This window comes from Trachurus japonicus, chromosome 4 (genome assembly GCF_045865225.1).
Source record: "Trachurus japonicus isolate A0001 chromosome 4, Traja_1.0".
Lineage (NCBI taxonomy): Eukaryota > Metazoa > Chordata > Actinopteri > Carangiformes > Carangidae > Trachurus > Trachurus japonicus.
The window spans coordinates 17,019,763-17,041,487 of record NC_140910.1 but is presented as its reverse complement, the minus strand read 5'-3'; the positions used below and the strand labels follow the sequence as shown (position 1 = coordinate 17,041,487).

Below are 21,725 nucleotides of genomic sequence, written 5' to 3'. Positions count from 1 at the left end.
GTAGTGAGGTGTGGTGGTGGTGGTAGATGTGAGGACAGGGGGGTGACTTCTCTCCTTTCAACATATCATTGTTTTGTACTGGAAGCCACCTTTGCTTAATGGAACAGCTGTAGAGGAAAGGTAGAAACCACAGAATGAGATGACAGACATGGACAGTGAACACAGTCTTATGTCTGTTCAATAGGAGTTCAGTTTATGAATATGTTTTAATAAATTAGAAATAGATGAAGATAAAGATGTTTCAAAATAACAATACAGTTCAGACAAGGGAATGATCCAGACCACTTTATATCATAATTGTTTTTTCTTTTTTTTTTTAGATAGACAAATCTGCCATAGCCAAGTAAACTATTGTTCCAAGTTTATCACTACCACATGTGCCCATGTTTTTAACTTTGCGTATTATTTACTTTTAAGGTACCATGCTTGCTTGATGTTTTGTGTATGAAAAGTCTTTGAACATATTGTGTGGTAAATTGTTACAGGAGTGCACTCTTACTGTTTGTGTTAGTTTATCAGTCAACCAGCTGCCAAGACAGAGATACGACAGCTGCCAACTTTCATCCCTCAGACCTTGAAGTCATTCACACAGGCCGTGGTCTGCAGTGTATCAGCAGCACTCACAAACATCATTAGCCAGCACACATCTCATATCTGTACTGCAAGTTTCAACGGAAAACTGTCCTTTTTCTGGTGTATTTATGTCTGACACATTTATCAGGAAGCAGACTGGATTCCTGAGCTGTGTATTTCATTCTAATACACAGAACTCATCTATCATTTTAACTTTAATGAGAACTGTCCCTAATGACAGGATGTGCCTGGGAACAGTCTCTTCCTGTAGATCTACTCTGTTTTTCTCTGGTCTGATGAACCAAACTCAGCAATAACACAATGTTTCAGTCTCATAAGAATTATTTTTAAGAAAGGTCAGAATGGCATACATTTTAGCTTGTTGTTCTTCTTGTAGGAAAAACCTCAGAGAAATGTCTGTCTGTTTTAGAGCAGTTTCATATCTAAGAACGTCTGTGACAAACTGATCACAGTTACATCATTGGTCATTAAAATGACACGTTGACCGAGATGAAGTTTCCTCATTGTTTCTGTTGCTCTATCAAAATTAATTGGTACAATTACAAACTGCTGTCACTAGATTGATAGACCTTCTTTCAAACAAGGCCAAGTATTTTATAATGATGTGTTTCTGTAAAAACTATGAAAATCTCTTATGAAAGATTGACTTTTTTTGTTGGGGTTGCATTGAGGAGATAAGCAATGCCAAGCAAACCCCTTGATCTTGCAGTTACATCACCCTCGTTTTAACTAACTTCATCAGCTTCATCTTTGTGCTTTTAAAGCCTGTATGTGTCAATGGATCAGCTGTACAGTAATCACTATCACAGTGCCAATGTTGGTCCTGGTATTCATTCTAATAAAATCTTTCTTTTCCTTCCCTCTTTCCCTCTCTGTCTCCTTCTCTCTAGCTGAAGCAGCCTGAGAAGGCAGCGGCAGCAGCTCACACCTATTTCCAGGCTAATCCAGAACATGTGGAGATGGGTCAGAACCTGGAGCAGTACAAAGACCTGCAGGGGGTCGAGCAGGACCACTTTGTAGACCGAGAGGCCCGGCCTCACCAGGTAACCCAGGAAGTTTCACTGTGTATCTTTTATTACTTATTTTTCACCAGTCTGTTTTTCAGGCCTTACAGCACCCTGTTTGTGCTACACGTAATGACATGTTGCACACATCTTTTATCAGCCTTTGCCAAACTGTCTGGCCAGTGATTCTAGTTTTTTCTACATCACTTCTTTCCAAAAGAGAAAAGTGCAGATGTTCTTATATATGAGGGGGTCCTTTTGTGTTAATGGCCCTTGCAGTTTAATGACTGGAAACTCTTTAGGCTTTTTAGTTGTGGTTGTGGTGAAGACCCGAATGCCAAATATTTTTGGATCCTTTGTCCTTTGTTCCAGTGTCTGTCGGCTCTTTCTCTCTTCTGTCTTTGTCTCTATATCTTAAAGTGAAAAATATACCTAGTTTAATCTTGTACCTTCAAGACTCACTTATTGCAAATATCCCTTTAACATATTAATTAAAACCCTTCAGCATTGTTGTTTATTAAACGTATTTCTGTCTCTGCACCTTCTCTTATTACTCAGTGTTTCTGTATTTTGTTTTGCAGTCCCAGTCCAGAGCAAATCTCTGGTGACAATGTATTCATTCATGTATATAAAATACATTATTTTCAATGTATCCAAAAAAGAATTGAGAGCAGTACTCCTTTCTGGCAGCCGATTCCTCGGTGTTTATTCTAAACAAATGACCGTTGCTGCTGCAGGAAACTCGATGTGCACCAGTGGGCTTGTAAAAGCTTTTATGAGCTGGCTAAAGGTTTACTTACAGTATTTTAACTCTATTAGAAATCAACTAGCAATGATGTATAAATGTCCATGGTGATCACCAAAGCCGTTTTTCTCATCATCTTCCTTCTCTCCTGTGTCCACATGCAGCAATCGTTCACCGCAGCAGTTAGGTTGTATGACAAAGGTGACTATGAGGGCGCCATCACTCTGTTCGAAGATGCTCTGGTGGAGTACTATAAGGCAGATGTGGAGTGTCGGGCCCTGTGCCAAGGACCACAGAGGTTTGAGGGCCACGATCACCTCCGCTACCGCTACAGCCTCCATGAACTCATATCAGGTAGGAGCCAAGAACTGAAGAGGTTTACTTCAACAGGAAATGGTTTGTTGACTTGCATTTTTCTCAGTAACTCAGAACATGCCTGATTTCTGCGTTCCTCACAATCTAAGATGACCCAAGTGAGTCTAGTTGATATAGGAAGCATTTTATCAACTTATCGTGACTGTTCCACCATCACGCCTGGCTGTGCTGCATGGCCTTTGAGCTGGAGCTGGGATTTGTTGTGCTGAGAGAGCCTGGGGAGGTTTAGGCAAGGCCAAACAGCTCTTCATGCTCACTTGGTGATCAAATCTGCCTGGCAGTGGCTTGGCACTGGGTGGAAGTTGGCTATGGTAGGATGAGAGGAGATGGACAAGGGATAAAAAGTCATGTTCGGACTGGATGATGTACAGAAAATAAGACAGGAATGAGAATTATCATTGCATGCTCTTATATATCCACAACCATTCTGCTGCCCACAGTGCTTGCGACGGAAAAATGCACAACAATTTTATTCATGATCTTGTGTTAGTAAGATAAACCACAGGATTTGTTAGTGGTAGAGGTTCAACAATATTTTAAATGTCCACCTTTTGAAAAATTGAAAAAAAGTTTCATAAGAGAAATATTGACCGTTAATCACACTCGAGCTTCCACTTTGTTTTCATCAGTCTCCAAGCCTTTCCTGGCACTCCACGTGTTGCAATACAGAGATTAATTTGTTAGCGTATTGGCTTGAATTTCTTGGTGATAAAAATGAATAAGTGTCAAACAGTGAAAAGCCTCAGGGCAGATTCAAAATGTGCAAATCTAAGCAGTACAAATACAGTGTAATTTGTGGTTAAAAAATAACTCAGAACCGTTGAGGAGCACAAGTCATAACAGAGACATCAGGTCCCCCACACAGATTTTGAAAGACCATATTCCATGAGTTTTCACTTTATTGTTGATTTACACCACCAGTGACATCTTGGATTGTTAAATTAGCTGAAAAGGAGCATGCAACAAAAGAAGTAAGCAGCTCTCTTGAATTTAGACCCTGAATAGAATCCAAATTTAAAGGTTCATATTTTTTTTGTTTTTTAAATATTTTGGGACAACTGGAGAGAGACAGGAAAAAGGGAGACAAAGGGAGGGGGAATGACATGCAGCAAAGGGCAGGGGGTGGAATCGAACTGGGGCCACTACATTGAGGACTCTACATATGAGGCGCCTGCTCGGCCCACTGAGCTTTTTTTTTTTTTTTTTTTTACAGTTTCACTCATCAAATTCAGCTGATCCTGCTGTCTGTACTGCATGTTCTCACATCGTATTACAGTCTGGTGCCAATAGGATTCAGAAGCCAACTGATCGGACTGCCCATTGATTTTTTGGAAGGATTGTGTTTATTCTTAATGTGAGAGCAAACTCTCCTCTCTAGAGTTCATCACATGCAGATGCAGCTCAGAAACTTTGAAAACAATAAAAAGATAGAAAAGAGGTGAAAGTGAAACAAAGCAGGCCCCAAGTGATGCTGATGTGTTGAGTGATATTCTCTGCTGTTCAAAACCGTTAGCTGAGCTGTATGCAGTTAGCTCTGGGACTTGGTAGACATGCTCTATTACTGTCTTCGTCAATCCAGGAAAACATCCTGAACCAGGGCCAGGAGAACCGCCTGAGTGCAGCGAAATCCCCCGATTCACTATAAGCTTGCCTCTTCTTCTTCTCTCTCTCTGACCTATCTTAACCTTGTTTCCCTTCTACAATATAGCAAATGCAGTGTTTTTTCTCTGCATCTTTTCTTTAACTGATATTTTTGTCTGCTTTAGCTCATTGACTACAAATTACATGGTTACATCAAGTCAGCCCAGTTAAAAATAGTTATGAACATTTTCCAGATTGTTGCATTCACATTCTGCTTCAGAGCCTTGTTGAACCAGAAGCTAAGCTACAGCCAATGTTTACTGCACTCCAAACTACTACTACATATTTTTGTTTTCACAGTGTCTCTGTTTACTTACTGTTTATCTTTTGAGTTTGTTTTTTTGACCAATGCAACACTGAGCTTCTCTCTGGCACCAGAAAGCAACACATTTTCAGCTCGAATGCCGTTTCTAGTCATGCAGGTTGATATAGAGTGTCCATTTTTATTAGGCACACATGCACAGTTAAAGTCATCCAACCAGTTCACCTATATATATATATATATATATATATATATATATATATATATATATATATATATATATATATATATTCCATTTCATATATGTATGACACTGTCACTAAAAACTGAATATTATGAGCTTAAAGAGGTAGAATTTATAGCTTGTTGTATTAGCTTACACCAGTTTATGTACAGGACAGCAGTAGGAGCAGTAGAATAAACTCCCACTGCACCTCTGCCAGTCTCCATGGTCCGGTTTCTCTCTGTCCCTCTGCTGCTGCTGCTGCTGCTGCTGCTGCTGCTGTGTATCCTCGAAAACAACGGAGCAGCTCAACGACAGAGGTCACTGTAAGACAGCTCCAGCTCCAGAGCAGCAACTGGCCTTCATCAAGCATGGAGCTACTGCAATATTTTATCACCAAGTGTTACTCATGCAGTCGTTAGGAGATTCATAAATCACTAACACTAATCTAATCTCTCACATTTCTTGTCATGTGTTACCATTTTATTTCGTTTACAACATGGAGCCAGAGTGGAGCCAGTGCTGTAGGAGTCTGTGTTGGCTTTAACATAGTCAGGCATTTGCTATGTGGAGGGGTGTCTGTGCGTGTGTATGTGTGTGTGTGTGTGTGTGTGTGTATCCACAGCAAAACATGCACCAGATGATAATTACACGATTATACTTACACCAGTTTTTGGTCAGGGATGCTTTTGTTAACACAAGTCAGGCCTTTTTCTCTGGAAGCTGAGGCGAGTTCTCCGCAGTAGCCGCAGCTTAATTGCTGACAAGTGTGCTTTGTCTCAAATATGTATGGCCCGATTTGCAAAAACACAGAAAGGATGGCTAACTAGTTTTGGCTGGATTTTGTTTTCCTTACAATCAGTGGGTTATTTTCCAGTAACGCTGTAGCAGAGACTGTGATTATTATGTTTATTGTGTTAAGATGTATGTATATATTGCTGAGTGTAATATAGTCTGTTTTGTGAATTTTTACATACAGGCTCCACCGACCCAGAACCAGCTTTACATTACACCATGATTATATGCTAACTCAGTTCAGATCCCTTTGCTCCGCTGAGACTCTTGACAACATTGAAACAGGCCACAGCTCTGTTGTCTGAGAGTGAGGAGAAGTTGTGTTGCAGCTGCTCACCAAGTGACCTCACTGAACATACATGCTCACAACACACAAACACGCAAGCATGCTATCATTCACTGTCCTCTCGGGGATTAGACATAAGGAAATGATGTGTAGCGCTGTGTGAAATCTGTCCTCCCTTATGAATCAACAAACATGGGGATCTATCACCACCTGAGGACCAACAAAGACATGAAAGCCCTGTGCTGTTGTGAAGCGGTTATTTGATCTATTTCACAGCAACAAGGAATCACTGGACAACAGGACACGTTTTCCACCGCTGATTAACTTAAAGACTAGCATCTGTTTAATACATAGGCCTTTTTTATTTTCAACAGTAGACTCATTTTGACTTTGCACAAATAACATTTTATCAGCTCTTTGGTGAAACCAGAGAGTTATATGTCATTGGAGTAGATTTTTTTTTCTTTCTCACACTCCATCGATCTTCTTTTCTGATTCTTCAGACACTTAATAAATCTCTTGAGAATTAATGGCTGTGGGTGTGAGACCATAACAGTGACCATATGGCATAATTTCATAAATTAGCCCCAGACCACATTGTGTAAAAGGACTGGCAATAATTTGCTGTTCCGAACAGTCTGGGCCTGAATATAAAAGCCCTGTGTTATTGAATACAAAAAAACACTCAGAATTATTTAACACAATGCCTTTTAGCAGGGACAAAACAACAGTTTCTTTTAGTTAAAAAAGACCACTATTTCAAATGCCTTGTGTAGATAATCTTTGTTTTTAATATACAGTAGTAAAATAGTCTGCTGTGGGTATGTCTATATTTTTGGAATGAATGTGTCAAATTGCTAATATATACTTTATATATATATATATATATAATTTACAATGCTATACATTGATCCACAAAATTAAAAAGACAGCCAGCTCTTGGTGCAGCATTTTCACAAATACAACCTATTTTTAAAGTTGTTAACAGAGTGAAACAGAAATCATCTTATTTCAGGCAGATTGGTGATGGGAGGATGACACTCACCTTAAATCAGAATCCTATTGTGTTGCAGATCACTTCACTCAGGTGCTGCACTGTGAGCACGAATGCGTCAGAGATCTCGCCACCCGACCAGGCCGTCTCTCACCCATGGAGAACTACCTGCCTCTGCACTACGACTACCTTCAGTTTGCCTACTTCCAGGGTGAGTTGTAGGTCTTTAACATTGTTTTATAGGAACACCCCACGAAATGTAATTTGTTTCTCTTCATACTTATGGAAATATTTCAGCTACACTATGTAGTTTGGTATAAACAGAGAAGATGGACACACACCCATAGCTCACACCTCTTCTCATGCTGAGAAGAGGTTCAGACAGGTCGAGTCATTCAATAATAAGTCACACCCAGGTAGTTAGTTTAATATCCAGTATTAGTGATATTAACTTGTGCGTGTGTGTGATATGGGTGTGTACTGTCTGCATCCCAGGCTGGCAGGGCTGTGTGTGTACATGAATGAATGAATAGCCTCAGGTTTTCTTTTGTTGATGTCTTAATGAAAAGCTCTTGGGAAAGAGATCTGGCTCAACACCACAGTGTTGTTGGGAAGGACAGTTGTGCTGTGTCGTTGTGAGATCACCAGATTATACTTAATGACCAATAAGCATGTAGAGAAAAGTGGATCATTGAGTCTGTGCAAACACACCGAAAGTAGGCTGTGATTCCTAACACCCACTGGTGGGTGTGTTTGAGTGGGTGAAGTCTGAAAGGCTTGTTTTCATTTGATAAAATGGTGATGAAATATTTTATAGCATCTTCTTTCATCAATACTAGCCATTCACTACATTTGTTTTCTATTTCTGCTCTATAATGTACTTTTCCACGTGAGATTTTAATTGCAAACGCACGCACAAGGGTTTGTACACAAAATTCTGAAGACATACGTACTTGACCATGAAATCAGAGCATAAATTCAGTATAATCACTTTTAATGACTGTGGCATATTTTGGTCTTTTTATAGTCTCCTTTATCACATAAATGAATTATCTTAGCCCATGGTGTGTTTGAGTTCACTGTAAATAAATGCAACGCTTGTTTTGAAACACAGGTGTTGCTAAATCAGCCAGGAATTAGATTTTAGAGATTATAGGTGTACATTCCTTTGTATTTTGAGTAGGCTATAGAAGTATCTGAAAAATGTTGAAAAAGTGTAAAAGTTACAAAGAGGCTTGCAGAGTGCTCACTGAAGATTTGTATTTTGATGGTGATTCTGACTTAGCAGTTTGACTACTACTGCACAAATACTTGTAAAAAAAAAAAAAAAAAAGATGGACCATTAAATACAATACTTAACTTTCCTCCCCTGCCTTCACCTCTTGAATTTTTTTGTGCATAAAGTTTATTTGAACTTGCTGCAGCGGCCAAACTGCGAAATCTGAGGCGGCTACGATTTGCCAATAATCAGTAACCTGAGTGTTCTTACACCCAGCAGCTCTGCGACCCCGCTGTGTTTTACACTCCTCAGTGGCTCCACACCACTCTGCTGGAGGTTTGCCATCAGCCAGCAGCCTCTCATTGTGCTTTAGCTGCTGAAGTTTCCAAAATAAATCCTCAGTGACGTTTTTTTCTGTTTGACTGAGCTCAAATCTCCAGACTCTTATTGACCTGGTAAAACACAGCTGACAGGAGCAGATATGCTGCCTCGGACCCAGCCAAGACAGGAAGTCTTTGGTTAACCCTGCGCCTTTACAAGCTAATAAAGAATGTGTTTGTGTGTGCACTTAGCAGCAGCAGTGAAGGGCTAAAAGTGTGTACAGGGTTGCGTATGTGTGATCTGCAGGCACACAACGGAGCATTATCCTGATGTATGTTTGTCTCACCTCATTCCCAACATGTTGCAACCCCTGGATCATTTGTGTGTGTATGTGTTGTTTCCACTATGTCAGAGTGCAGCTTTTGCTCCATCGTAGTAATGGCTTTGGAATGTCAGCCGTGATAGATTTCCCATATTTCAGTTATACCGGTCATTCGGTCCATCCAGTCAATAGCTCAGCATCTCTGCAGAAATGAGCAGAAACCCAAGGCAAGGCCAACTGCTCCTGGAAAGAGTGTGTATATTTCTCTGTGTGTGTGTGTGTGTGTGTGTGTGTGTGTGTGATTACAGCTACTTTAATCTGTCCTCATATAAACTTTAAAGAGAAAACAGTCCAACCCTTCTCCCCGTTTCTCTGCAGAGGATATGCTGGAGCAGGCGCTGCAGTGTGCTCAGACCTACCTTTTATTCCACGAGGGAGAAGAGTTCATGACGGACAACGTGGATTACTATAGAGAGATGCTGGGATACGAAGTTGAACCACGAGAGGTCAGTACCGACTCTGGGGGTGTGTGGTGTGAGGTAGATGATCAGAAGTGTGAAGGAGAAAAGTAAAGGACACGTGCCACAGTTGATTTTCACCAGTAACTGGTTGTCAGTCTTACTTCATGCCGGTATCTCTAAAACTTTAAACAAGTATTTTCACCAAGATGGTTGAAGGTAAGTCGGTGTTAAAATTGTGCTAATGAGGGGATAGGCTCTTGCTTAATTGGAGAAAAGTTGGGATCAAAGTGTAATGACAAGAATAAAATCAAAAATCAAAAATGAAAAGAGTGAAATCAAAGACACAGAAAGATGAAGAATTAAAAAGTATCAGACTCCCTGGTATTTAATGTTCTAAATATCTGTGGCTGCAGCTGCTTCAGTGACTTGTCTATTAAGATTAAAGTGAAGTTTCTGGGATGGTAATGTGAATTTGTTCTGATGATCACAAACATGCTTGGTATAATGAGAATTTCAAGAAAAATAAATCAAAAACTAATTTGCACCATATTGGAATAATTTGAGCAGATTTGTTGGATTCCTGTAGCCGAATTTTGAACAAGCCACGGATGACTAATTGGAAACTTAAATGGAGGAAGAGGAAAACTAACTACAGTAATATAACAAGGAATGTGGGGAGAGACTGCAGGGGAAAGGAAGGGGAAGGAAAGAAGACGTGCAAAGAGGAGAGGAGAGGAGAGGAGAGGAGACTGAGGAGGGAAAATGTGGAGACAGGAGGCAGCGAGGCCGTTCGCTGTATTTCTTGGATGAACTCGTGACTAGCCACTTGGCAGCAGCTGCCTCTTAAAGTTTGCTTTTCACTTGTATATGTTCTCCATCCAGCTGGAAGTATTAGGCAAATTCTGTAGCACCAATGTGTTTACAACACTTTTTTCGGGGGCACGCTCAACTTCATTTCCTTGCCCTTTAACGCTCTGTATCATTTAAAGCTGAATAAAGCTTAGAAAATGATATTTGCCAAATCATCAGCTACTTCAGTGCTGAGTATTTCTCCCTTCTAAACTCTGATCAGCAGTGCCTTGTTTAAGTCCCAACCTCCCAACCTCTGTTTCCTAGAAAGCCTGGTACTCATTAGAGAGAGTGAGGCTCCCAGCAGGACCGAGTGCACGTACGAATGTGACTCTGCACATGTGTGTTGGAGCTTAAGAGAGGCTGAGCGCTGACACGTTGGAGCGCATGCTTATGTTTTTTTGCGCGTGACTCACATTTTTCTAGCCCTCGAAACCTCTCCGGTCAGTTTACGGTACAGTGGTTGGCCCGCAGATCCCCTCTGCTCTCCGGGTCCGTTCTCCCGCCAGCCTGGAGGAGCTCATTCAAACAACCCTAGATCTCAGTGCCAGGCCCCTGAGCAGCCTCCCCGCCACAGAATCCTGCCTTTCAGGAAAGCTGGAGGAGGAGGAAGAGTCGTGTCAGAGTGCCCACATGAGTCTCGGGAACAGTTTGGGGTCTGTTTGTATTAAGAGTGATGCAAGAGAAGACCTTTTCTTTTTTTTAAACCACGACAAGAAAAATGCTGTTTGCTGCTCAACATTCATCATGACCTCAAGCCCCTAGTCCAGCTGTGTTCTCTGTAACAGAGACAAGAACAAAAACAGAACATGTCTGTAGTAATGCATGTATATATCCACAAATACCTTTTATCATCATATCATCCACAACTAAGGAGTAGTCATATTCGAATCATTGTGTACATTGGGACACACACTTTCTGACTGCTACCCTTAGGTTGCCTATATGTGTAGATGGAAAGAGTGAGCAAGCAAGAGAGAGAGATTGATTATTCATTTAAATGCTTAACGTAAGACAGGACACCACCATAAAACTCTTCAGCCTACCACATGCACTTCAAAAACCAGCCAACAGGGTAAAAAAAAAACTGAAGCTAAATAACAGGCTACACTATACTATATTATATAGAATATGAATGTCCCAGTAAAAGTCAGCATTAAGCAACGGTTTTCCCTTTTTAGCACCATCATCATCATCATCATCATCATCATAATCAAGAGGACCATAACCCAACCACTATGATAGCAATAACAAGGCAACAGCAAGACCAAGCCAAGTTGCTAAAGTAAACACTCAAAAAACCACAGGAGACAATAAAATGAAATAGTATTTTAAAATCTAATGAAATTGATTCAATGTTTGCTTGTTACATCAAAACCTCGCAGGACAGCCTCCGCATCACTTCTGTTTTGATAGCTGTTCATCACTGCTCCACGTCTGTAGTGTCAAAACAGCAAACATCTGCTTTATCTCCTGCTCTCCTCTTGAATCTAGACTCAACATCAGTAAGTGGATGCAGCCAGAAAATATACATGAAAAATGTTACAGCTGTCCGCACCACTGGTATACAGTGTCAAATATATAAGTAATCCAGATATGGCGTGTGTAATACATAAAATGATGAATGATTATTGTGAGATGTATGATTATTGAATTTTTAAACTGATGCCTCAGTGTTAGTGTTGGCATCAAACATCCTCTATCTGAAAGTAGACACACTTCCTGTCATGTGTCTCTCATGGTCCCTCTTAAGGCAAAGTTAAAAGTAGCAGCCATTGTTGCTGCTGCGTTAATTCAGGTCTGACTAACAGCAGGAAACAGTCGTAAAACTGTCCCTCAGACGGGACAAATATCAAAGAGAGGGGCCATCACACACCATTAAACCTGGCACTGAGGCAACAAGACAAAGAGAAACTCATTACTGTTCTTTGTGTTTGGGCAGTGAAGGTTCAAGACAGGGGATCACTGCACTTTTAGAGTTTGGCCACAAGCTTTGACACATTTAGGATGAATGTTATACCATTTCTTTTGTCTCTACTGTAATTGTGAGTATGAAAATTATGCGAAAATGTGCAGATATGGTAAAATAAATTATTATTGTGTATCATGATATTTTTTCCTCCTGCTAACATCCCTCAAGCAGCGAAGCTTGTATTTTCATTCACCTTAACAACTAATGAAATTGTTAACCTTTGGTGTGTGTGTTTGTGTGTTTGTTCACAGAAAGCTTCATGGTACCTGAGGAGGCACAAACAGGAACTGGAGCTGCTGCTGATTGGCAGCAAAACCATGGGTGTGGAATTTACCGAAGGGGTGAGAATACAACTTAATCTCAGTGTGTTACTGGTCACAGTGCTCATGTGTAACTTTAAACTCAAAGCAGACTGTGTCATTGACGGAGCAGCTCAGCTGGACCCTTTAATCTTCTGTTTTGCCCTGAAATGAAAAGAGATGTGTAATTAAATGGGTGGTTATTGGTAAACCAGTCCACATGTCTCAGATGTGGAACAGATCTTTCTGCTGCCTCATGTGCCCCGTGCTGCCGACTCACTCCAACCAGAGTAACAGGTGTCTGGCACATCTGCCCTGCACCACCGTCCCCCCCCTCATTCAACAGCGACCCCTGCTGATCATATTCAAACATGACATTCCCTTTTATAAAATTACTGGGCACAAGCAATCACTGATAGTGTCAAATCAGCACCTCTGATCTGGTGTGTTATCCATATGATTATTTACTGTTGTTTTTCTCACTTTAGATGTATAAAATCGTTGTCTGTCTTTGTAGAATTACTGGAGCAGCACAGGTGGAAGAGACGACTCAAACAGGTAAATAAAGATCACTTCAGCTGTAAAACTGTGACACAAGCTTCCTCTGGCATTGCTTTTCATCATGGTAAAGGCTATAATCAATACTGTTATAACAACTATAGATAAAATGAGGTCAGGTGGGTAGTTGCTCTGTATCTGCTGGATGTTAACTGTTAATAAGTTCACAGTATCACTCAAAAGGTGATAGGCCTTGTCTCACTAAGTGGCCAAAAAAGTACTGACTGAATATATTTAAAATAGTAAAGATTAAAATCGTGATTGCAGCGCCACACAACATAAGCCTATTTCCTGTTGTCTGCTCTGTCAGGATTCCCTCTGGTACAGACGGATGGATGGAGTACGTCCCCATCTCGGAAAAGAGGAACGTCACTGTTGCTGCTCCACAGCGGCTCAATGAAGGTAAATCCTCGCTGCTGCCAGAGCTTAGCTGACGGGGAATGAGTTAAACTTCTTGTGGTTCAGTCATCAGCATTCATTTCAATCTTCTTTGAACACCCTGGTTGAGATGACACACTGCAGTCTTTACATGCTGCTCTGTGATCTGCGTAGGTGGCCCCTTGGTGTACGAAAACGTACAGCTGGTGCAGAACTCGGCGGCCTTGAACGGGACCCAGAGGGTGTTGTTGGATCATGTTATATCGGAGGACGAGTGCGCTGAGCTCAGACACCTGGCACATGTGAGGCCATTACACATAATTAATAAGACAGATTTAGTTTCGATGAGTTTGTACTCGAAGCTCAACTCTGGCTGTGTTCTTTGTTTTCCAGACTGTCACCATGGCAGGAGACGGCTACAGAGGGAGGATGTCTCCGCACACTCCCAATGAAAAATTTGAAGGAGCCACTGTGCTCAAAACCCTCCAGGTATAAAATTAGATACATTTTAAATGTTAAAAACAAACCTATTATATAGTATCTTTAACAAAATGGGCCTGCAATTCATTAAGAAGTCAGACTGAATGACAGAGATTGTTTGACTGCATGTCAGAGTTTTTCTTTGCTCCTTCCTGCAGTATGGCTATGAGGGCAGAGTGCCAATGAGGAGCGCTCGCCTCTTCTACGATATCAGCGAGCGAGCGAGACGTATCATCGAGTCCTACTTCCTGCTCAACTCCACCCTGCACTTCTCCTATACACACCTGGTCTGCCGGACGGCCATCACAGGTCATTCACACAAACAAACAAACACATTATTTCCATTTGATATAAGGTCTTTATAACACATACTCACAATGAGGTTGACATAGAACAGGCTAATCTGCAGTAAGTAAGTAGTCACAGTTGTAATATATATCCAGGAAGCAGACATGGAAATGTAACAGAATGTTTCCTGTTATTTCAAGTATTATTGGCTGTATAGATATGTATTAATCATTTTTGTGCCTTTTTGGGTTATTTGTTCTCAGGCCAGCAAGACCACAGGAATGACCTGAGCCATCCCATCCATGCTGACAACTGTCTGCTGGACCCCGAGGCCAACGAGTGCTGGAAGGAACCACCAGCTTACACGTATAGAGACTACAGGTACAGGACGTGTCTACTGTTTGGATAACACATGATTAAATGGTGGTTTTGCTGCTGTGTTTTACTGATAAACATGTATATCGGTCACTATCAGATCCCTCCACTTAATGCTGAGTCTGTGCTGACCTTCACTTTTCTTTTGTTTTCAGTGCACTGTTGTATTTAAATGGAGATTTCGAAGGAGGGGAGTTCATATTCACAGAAATGGATGCAAAAACAGTCACAGTAAGCTGCTTTTCATTTACTTCCAAATGAGTTGTATGAAAGTGGCTGTGATTACTGTAGTTCAGGGGTTGGAAATGCAGTACTCTCTATTATATATTTTTTATCATATGGGATGTGACCTTTTAGTGGGACAAACCAGTGCACAAATACCAAAAATAATGCTTGTTGCTTTCATCCTGTCCAGGCATCAGTGAAGCCCAGTTGCGGCAGGATGGTGGGTTTCTCCTCGGGAGGGGAGAATCCACACGGCGTGAAGGCCGTCACCAGCGGGCAGAGGTGTGCTGTGGCCCTGTGGTTCACCCTGGACCCGCTCTTCAGAGAACTGGTACATACATGCTGTCGTCAAAGTACTTTAGCAACAGTGTCTTTGTCTCTGAACGATAACCATTTTTCCTCTAAGTTGTTTTAAATTTAGAATTCAGTTTTGGCTCAAATACAAGTTGTGAATTGTGATGTTAAACATTAAACAAACATTTTAGTGCTATGAGAGCAGTAGTTTCAGCTTGTAGTTCTTAATTTATGTGAGCTATGTAAAAGTTTTCCTCTCAACACTTTAAAGGGGGTGTCGTATCACATCGTATCGTATTGTATTGTATCGTAAAGGAAAGCCGTAAAGCCGTCTGGGCTGCAGTTTTGATCAAGGCAGCTTTAAATCAATCAAAGCTTGTCCAAATCATACACATGGCACACAGGGGATGTATTTCCTTCCTACATAAGAATTCACAGATAAACTGTGACATAACTTATGTCACAGTTTATCTGTGGTTATGTTGTTAGTTGTGAATACTAATGGGAAATCTGAAATTGTTCTTCCATATCACGTTGACTACTTTGGATTTAAGGAGTGCCAAAACTGTTTTCTTTTTCTTTTCTTTTTCCTCTTTATCTTTGGCTACTCCATAATCTCATTTAATTTGTCCCGTCTTCTTTTTTTTTCCCAAGGAGAGACTGCAGGCCGATGAGGTGATCCAGGCATTGGACACACAGTCTGTGTGGGGTCAGGGCCTCAACATCAACCCTAAAGATGAACTGTAGAAGCAGAAAAACAGCTTCGTCCCACCCCACCACCCCCAAATCAAATCCTTCTATATATTTTAATTATTTATTGAATGACCTTTGGAGCAGAACATTTCTATTTTTGTACTGTTTGAAGTGCAAGATCAATAATATTGACATTTTTTGTATGTTGTTTGTTCGTTTTGTTTCGTGTTTCTTTACACACCAGTACTTGAGTTTACCTTTGGTTCTTTGCCTTTCCTTCCGGTGACAGCCTCGGGTTAAGAAAAGGTCAGATTCACTTTGTCTTGTTTTGCACCTGGTGTTTCTCTCTTTCTACCTGTAGTCTCACTGAACTGTGAAGAAGCCAAAGAGAAGAACAGCAGACATGGTTCTGCTTTGGGTTACACTTGTTCTTATTCTGGTCAAAGTATTCAGTGGGAGTTATTTATAACACTATGTAAAGTTATTGAAAATATCTCAACTTCACTGGTCATTAGTTCAAGATAACATTAGATTTCATCTTTACAAATGATACTGTTACGTACGCTTTTATAAATGTTCTTTTCCGTGCCAGTAATAATTGTTTTCAAAAGTAGGCAGTGCACTGTTTTTCTGATTTGGGTAGCTCTAAGTCTCGAATAGCACTCATTTAAAAAACAAAGAGATGTTCTAATATGCTGAATATTTAATGTTCATGCACTCTGTCCTCTATGTGTCAAGTCTGAACTGAAACTGTCTTCTGTCACTACTTTCTTCATCTTTCCTTTTGTTGTGATAAATCACTCATCTCCTTTCTGGGCACACAGAGCAGAATACTGGTTTACGTGTTCACTGACATGAGGACATGGTGCGTGTGTGTGTGCGTGTGTGTGTGTGGGTGCGTGCGTGCGTATGCCTGTGTGTTCATGTTTTACTTTTATTTATGGGTTTGTAATAATAGCTGCAGTTGTAACTGTCTGCATTTAATATGAGGAACTTTTATTCATAAAAGGTGTCAATCATTCCTGTTTCAAGGAATACCTATTTGTAAGGTCTTTCATTGTTTGATATTTGCGTTGATGATACAGATGATAGGCCGAGTCGTGCACTGTAAATCCAATGGCAAGAAACAAAGAGTAGCTTTGTTTTTCTGCATAGATTTAAAATGCTAACCGGAAATTTAATCCTGTCGTTTTATCAGGTTGGCCACTTTTGTTTCACTGATATTTTATTTTGAAATGCTGTAGCAAATAAAACATGTATGTGTACATGCCTATAAATTAAAAAATATTCTAAGTCCATCAACTGTGTTATCGTTTTTCATGTTTTATTGTTCAGCATAACATTGAACTTCATTCATTCAACTAAAAATGCTTTACTGAAACTGAAACCTGAAAAACAGCAGTTTCTCCTTAAATGTATGCATTTAATTCCTTTATCATCACATCAGTTCAAATAACCTCTTACAAAATGTTAAATATCCGTGCTATATCTATGTAACCAAATATTCTCTGATCAAAGGCATATACAGGAAGAAATGGTTCTGCCCTTGTATTAAAGCTGCACCGTACTGCAGTTTGTGAAGAGCTCCATTCAAAGTAAAGTGCACCTGTCTGTGAGTACAAGGAAAAAAACAAATACAAGAATAACAATTCATTTATCACACCTATAATTCATATGGACCCAGGTATGTTCACACTGAGTGGAGGTCACTGTGGTAAGAAAGGTGCTTTAACACAGGAATGTTAAACCCAAGCAACAACTGAAGACACCCTTTTGTTATTATGAGTCACATAAAGTCCAGTCTGTAGTTTAATGACCAAATATGAGACAGACTCTCAGCCAGTTTCAAGTGATTCTGTGTGAACTCAGTTGGTCCTGTTGGGTCTGTTTGGTTCAGAAGCGGTAGGCCAGCTGCTCAGTGAATCTGAATGGCTTCGTTTCATTGACGGTGCACAGCAGGTCTCTCATGCGCCTCGCCTGCCGCTCCTCCAGCACCAACCGGCGCGAGCGTTCTTGAGCCGCCTGCTGCGCCGCTCGTTTCTCCGCCCGCTTTCGCCTCATCCACCTGAGAAAAAATGGTTTTCACATCAAAGTCACCATTAGCATAGCACCCACTGTATCATGTGTTAATTTAGCTTCAATATTTATGCAGATAGAATGGCAAATATTCATTATGAGAAGAGGATCTAATCAGGATCAGGAGCATAAAAAAACATGTTCAGGACCCTTGACTTTTAACTGATCTTTATGACTTTCCAATAATAACTGTTACAAGTAGTTTGCAAGCAGAGCCTCTGGCCCTGTGACCCTGTGACCCTGTGATCGCGTGAGCGGCTGATACGGTTGTTGACTGTTTCTCTATTATTGTCAAAGATGTTTTCTCTCAGTTCTCTGCTATTTCAAAACACCAGCAACTCCCACTACACCTATTGGGATTTTTTTCTACAAGGTCAATGAATGAGACCTTCATTAATATTTGAAAATGTCAAAAGAATGAAATAATACCAAAAAATGCCTGATGGCTTTACTTTATTACTTAGGCCTTGAATGTAACTAAAAGTGACTCACAGCTTGAAGGCACGTTCGCACTCCTCACGGCTGCGTAACAGGTAACTACTGTCTTCCTCCAGCTTCCTCAGCTCCACCAGCTGTCGCTCTTTCTGTTGCTGCTCGTGCTTCCTCTGAAGCCACAGCCTGAAGGCCTCCTCCGAGTCGCTGTGGGAGGAGTCTCTCTGTGGGGAGAAGTAGAGGTGAATGCAGTGGGCTAATAAAATGGAAATGATGGTAAATATCCATTATACAGTGTTTCTGAGTGGCTCTCAGTAGTGGTGTAAATTGCTTTTCCTTGATTTTTCTGGGAAAAAGTTTTGAGTTTCTGTTTATTTGTGGATCTGTTTACAGTTGCTCAGCACAGACACCCGGTTCTTCTTCCTCTTATATAACAAATAACAAATAAACCATTGTCAGTTCCTATTCCTAGTAGTACCTACTATTTATCTCTTTTCTCCCAATGATATTTTCAGTATTTAAATAAAGAAATCTTATTCAATATCTGTTTTGTTATAATGGGTATACAGTTAAATTTTAAACACCCTCTCAATTTAGAATCCAGTGCATCTTGTTACCTCAATAAATTATGAATATCTGTTTTCAGTTTAATATTCTGAAGCAAGGCCTAGACAGGCTGAAAACAACTCTGCCACAGAGGTCGGTTTCTGTTGTAGCCCGCAGTCTGTCGATGATGTTGGTACCATCTCGGAAGCACTTCCTATGGAAAGTGTGTTAGATGTATGTTTATGTTTTAGTGTGCTGGTGTGCCCCCTAGTGGTCATACCTTAGAGTTCATCTTTTCCATCTCCTGAGCTCGTTGAATCCTTTTTTCCTCCTGAACCTGGTCTCTCTTCCTCATCAGCCAGGCCTTGAACGCCAGCTCGTTCTCCTGCTTTTTCTGTTCCTCTTCCTCATGTTTCCTCTGCTCTGCCTGACAAGCACAATTTAAAGGTTGATTTAGGTATATAAATATACAGTTATATAGTTGTTGTTATTTGATGAGAAATGTGCTATCTTTAGCTCATCATAGTTGTATCATTTCTGTCCTACCTCTCTGGCCAGCCTCTCCTTTCTCTCCTGGATCCTGTTTAGCAGCTCTTTCTGCTGGGGGGAAAGTGTGTAAGTGGTCTGGAAAAAAGTCCCTGTAGCTGACTGCACCCGTCTCTTGCTGCCTCTCCTCTGGCTCCCTCTCTGGCTGTGGCTGGCTGAGCTGGGCCTGTGGCGAGACTGCGCTGGAGGTCTGGGGGCCTGGAAGTGATCGTTGTCCTGCCGGAAGGGTAAAGAGCCAGCACGAGAACGAGGAGAGGAGGAGGAAGCGCTGTGGCTCTTACAGGAGTTCATAGTCTGCTCCTGGAGACGTGGGGACAAGTTGGAGAAGTCGCTGTAGCTGTTTCCGATAGGAGGGAGAAGGCCTTGACTCTGGACGTCTTTCAAGCTGACCAGGTCAAACTTACCATCTTTTTCTACAAGGACCTTTCCCTCCTTTACCCCCGCGTCTTCAGTGAATGCCCCTGCTCTGCCAGATCCTCCAGATCCTGCTTTTTCCTGCCGAGGGGAAAGTTTTAGCTCCGAGAGCTTCCCTGACACTTCGGTCTCTGCCTCTATATCCTTTACTCTATCCTTATTCTCCTTTCCACTTTCCATTTCAGTGCTTTTGCCATCTTTCTCAAACTGTAGCGGAGGCACCACCAGGTCCACCAGCGTCTCTTTAAAATGCAGTCGCCTGCGTCTCGTTGTATCCGGAGCTTCCTGGTCTTGCAGCTCCCGGTTTGCCTGCTGGATCTTATCCAGGATGTACTTCTTCTCCTCATCTGTCTGGTCATCCATCCCCGGAGGAGGCGGGACTAAAGGTGATGACTTATTCGGGCTGTCTCTGTCAGAGTCGTACTCCAGGGGCTCCATTGGTGAAGGCCACCTCTCGTCATCTTCATCTAACTCCTGTGTTTTATTGCCTTTCTTCTCCTCTTTGTTGGCTCTCTCCTTTCGTTTCATTCTTTGCTCTTTCTCATCCTCCTCCAGTTCTTTGTCAATGTCTGCCTCGATGTCATCATAGTCAGGACCCTGTGGGGGTTCGAAAAGGCAGAGGGACGCTGCACTCATTGTTTGGATATCAATGAATGAGCAACATCAATACCTAAGCAGGTAATAGGTGTGCTAGTGTGATAACAGCCATGTGTAAGTGTGTTCATCAATATTGCATCCAGCAGTGGCACAGTGAAAGTATGTCACTGTATGTCAACAGAGAAGGTTTCACATGCAAATATGTGCCAGGTCGGGTAATTCAACACTATTCACTGTCACACTTTCACAGAGCAGAGTGAGGCACCCATTCAGCAGCCAGTCTGCAGTAAGTAGATCACATTAAACAAAGATGCAAAGTGTAAAAAAAAGAAGAGTAGAAAGTAGATGTAGAATCAGTCTATGTATGTGGTCTTGTATATCATAGTTTGCACAGTGAGGTCTGACCTACCTGGTCCTCACTCCGGCTCTCCTCACTGATCAGCCAGTCCAGATCTTTCTCAAAGTCGTCCTCATACTCCTCCTGGGTTTTTGTACAAACCACCTCACTCATAATCTACCAAAGGGAAAAGATCAGAGATGAAACGTAGCCTATGCCACAAAAGCTGTTGGATCTAAAAAATGACAACAGCATGAACCAGATCTACTGGTCAGAGAACAAGAAATAAGTTTTGGATATTCAGGCCCCTCAAAGAATGACAGATTCTTAAATAAAAACTATACAATGAATAAAAAGCTTGTTCCACAAACATCTTGTGTACTTAGAGGAACTTCTTATATTCTTATTATCTTGAACATAATGTGCTGGTCATTCTAACCATTCAGCTACTGTGGTTCAAATCAAGAACTTGAATATTCACCCCACTGTGTTTAGTCTCTAAATGTATGGTATATCTAACTGTAACCATAACATTTTAGCACATCCATACATATAATATAATAATATATGTAGCCTATACCACTGACATATTTAAATCCTATCAATGGAGACACTGAACAGAGCTGTGCATATGGCCAAAAAATATCCTCCTTTGTGCTAATGCTGAAACAAATTAGGAATTTACCTATGTAAAAACAATGAAATTAATTATATTGTTGAGGCACATGATATACTTAGTAAGACAATTGTTACAATGAATATTTTGAAGTACATTTCATCCTATTTATCAGCACGTTGAGGGTTAGTAATAGTTGTTTACCACTCCAGGGTGACCTCATTTAATCTAGGTGTAAATAGCATCAGAGGTTAACATATCCAGGACTGTCCACCTAACTCATGTATGTAGGATGAGTGGCAGTATTGGATATCCTATGACCTGTGTAACTGAGAATCTCAACAGACACAGAAAAAACTGCCTACAGAGCAGTATACAGGCCACATATCCCACCACGTTCTCTTTAGTTGGATTATCATAATAATATAACATAAAACCAAATTAGGCTATAGTTATCATGTTATTATACATAGGCCTACTATTATTTTTTATTAGAGTTTACTTTTCA

The 21,725-nt window shown here is 41.0% G+C and overlaps 2 protein-coding genes across 2 annotated transcripts in view; one reads left to right on the top strand and one right to left on the bottom strand.

The window, feature by feature from the left end:
• p3h2 (prolyl 3-hydroxylase 2) overlaps positions 1-16,951 on the top strand; it is a 55,926-nt gene extending 38,975 nt beyond the window's left edge. The window contains exons 2-15 of the mRNA XM_085774414.1: positions 1,485-1,637; positions 2,508-2,697; positions 6,999-7,130; positions 9,160-9,287; positions 12,315-12,404; positions 12,880-12,920; positions 13,231-13,322; positions 13,473-13,600; positions 13,692-13,787; positions 13,937-14,087; positions 14,330-14,447; positions 14,597-14,672; positions 14,857-14,997; positions 15,615-16,951. Of these exons, the coding sequence (XP_085630540.1) occupies positions 1,485-1,637; positions 2,508-2,697; positions 6,999-7,130; positions 9,160-9,287; positions 12,315-12,404; positions 12,880-12,920; positions 13,231-13,322; positions 13,473-13,600; positions 13,692-13,787; positions 13,937-14,087; positions 14,330-14,447; positions 14,597-14,672; positions 14,857-14,997; positions 15,615-15,707 (1,629 nt within the window). The 3' untranslated portion in view covers positions 15,708-16,951. The remainder of the gene's footprint in view (positions 1-1,484; positions 1,638-2,507; positions 2,698-6,998; positions 7,131-9,159; positions 9,288-12,314; positions 12,405-12,879; positions 12,921-13,230; positions 13,323-13,472; positions 13,601-13,691; positions 13,788-13,936; positions 14,088-14,329; positions 14,448-14,596; positions 14,673-14,856; positions 14,998-15,614) is intronic.
• Positions 16,952-16,966: 15 nt separating this feature from the next.
• Positions 16,967-20,778, bottom strand: ccdc181 (coiled-coil domain containing 181). Its single transcript, XM_085774413.1, has 5 exons — positions 20,674-20,778; positions 19,254-20,264; positions 18,988-19,134; positions 18,222-18,385; positions 16,967-17,718 (listed from the first exon to the last, which is right to left on the bottom strand). Exons 1-5 carry the CDS (start codon positions 20,773-20,775, stop codon positions 17,547-17,549), a joined length of 1,596 nt encoding a protein of 531 aa, XP_085630539.1. The 5' UTR covers positions 20,776-20,778; the 3' UTR covers positions 16,967-17,546.
• Positions 20,779-21,725: the final 947 nt, after the last annotated feature.

Coding starts and splice junctions, on each gene's coding strand:
- ccdc181 (XM_085774413.1), bottom strand. CDS start 20,775: ATGAGTGAGGTGGTTTGTACAAAAACCCAGGAGGAGTATGAGGACGAC. Junction 20,265..20,673: donor AGAGCCGGAGTGAGGACCAG/GTAGGTCAGACC, acceptor GAACCCCCACAG/GGTCCTGACTATGATGACAT. Junction 19,135..19,253: donor AGGAGAGGCTGGCCAGAGAG/GTAGGACAGAAA, acceptor TGTGCTTGTCAG/GCAGAGCAGAGGAAACATGA.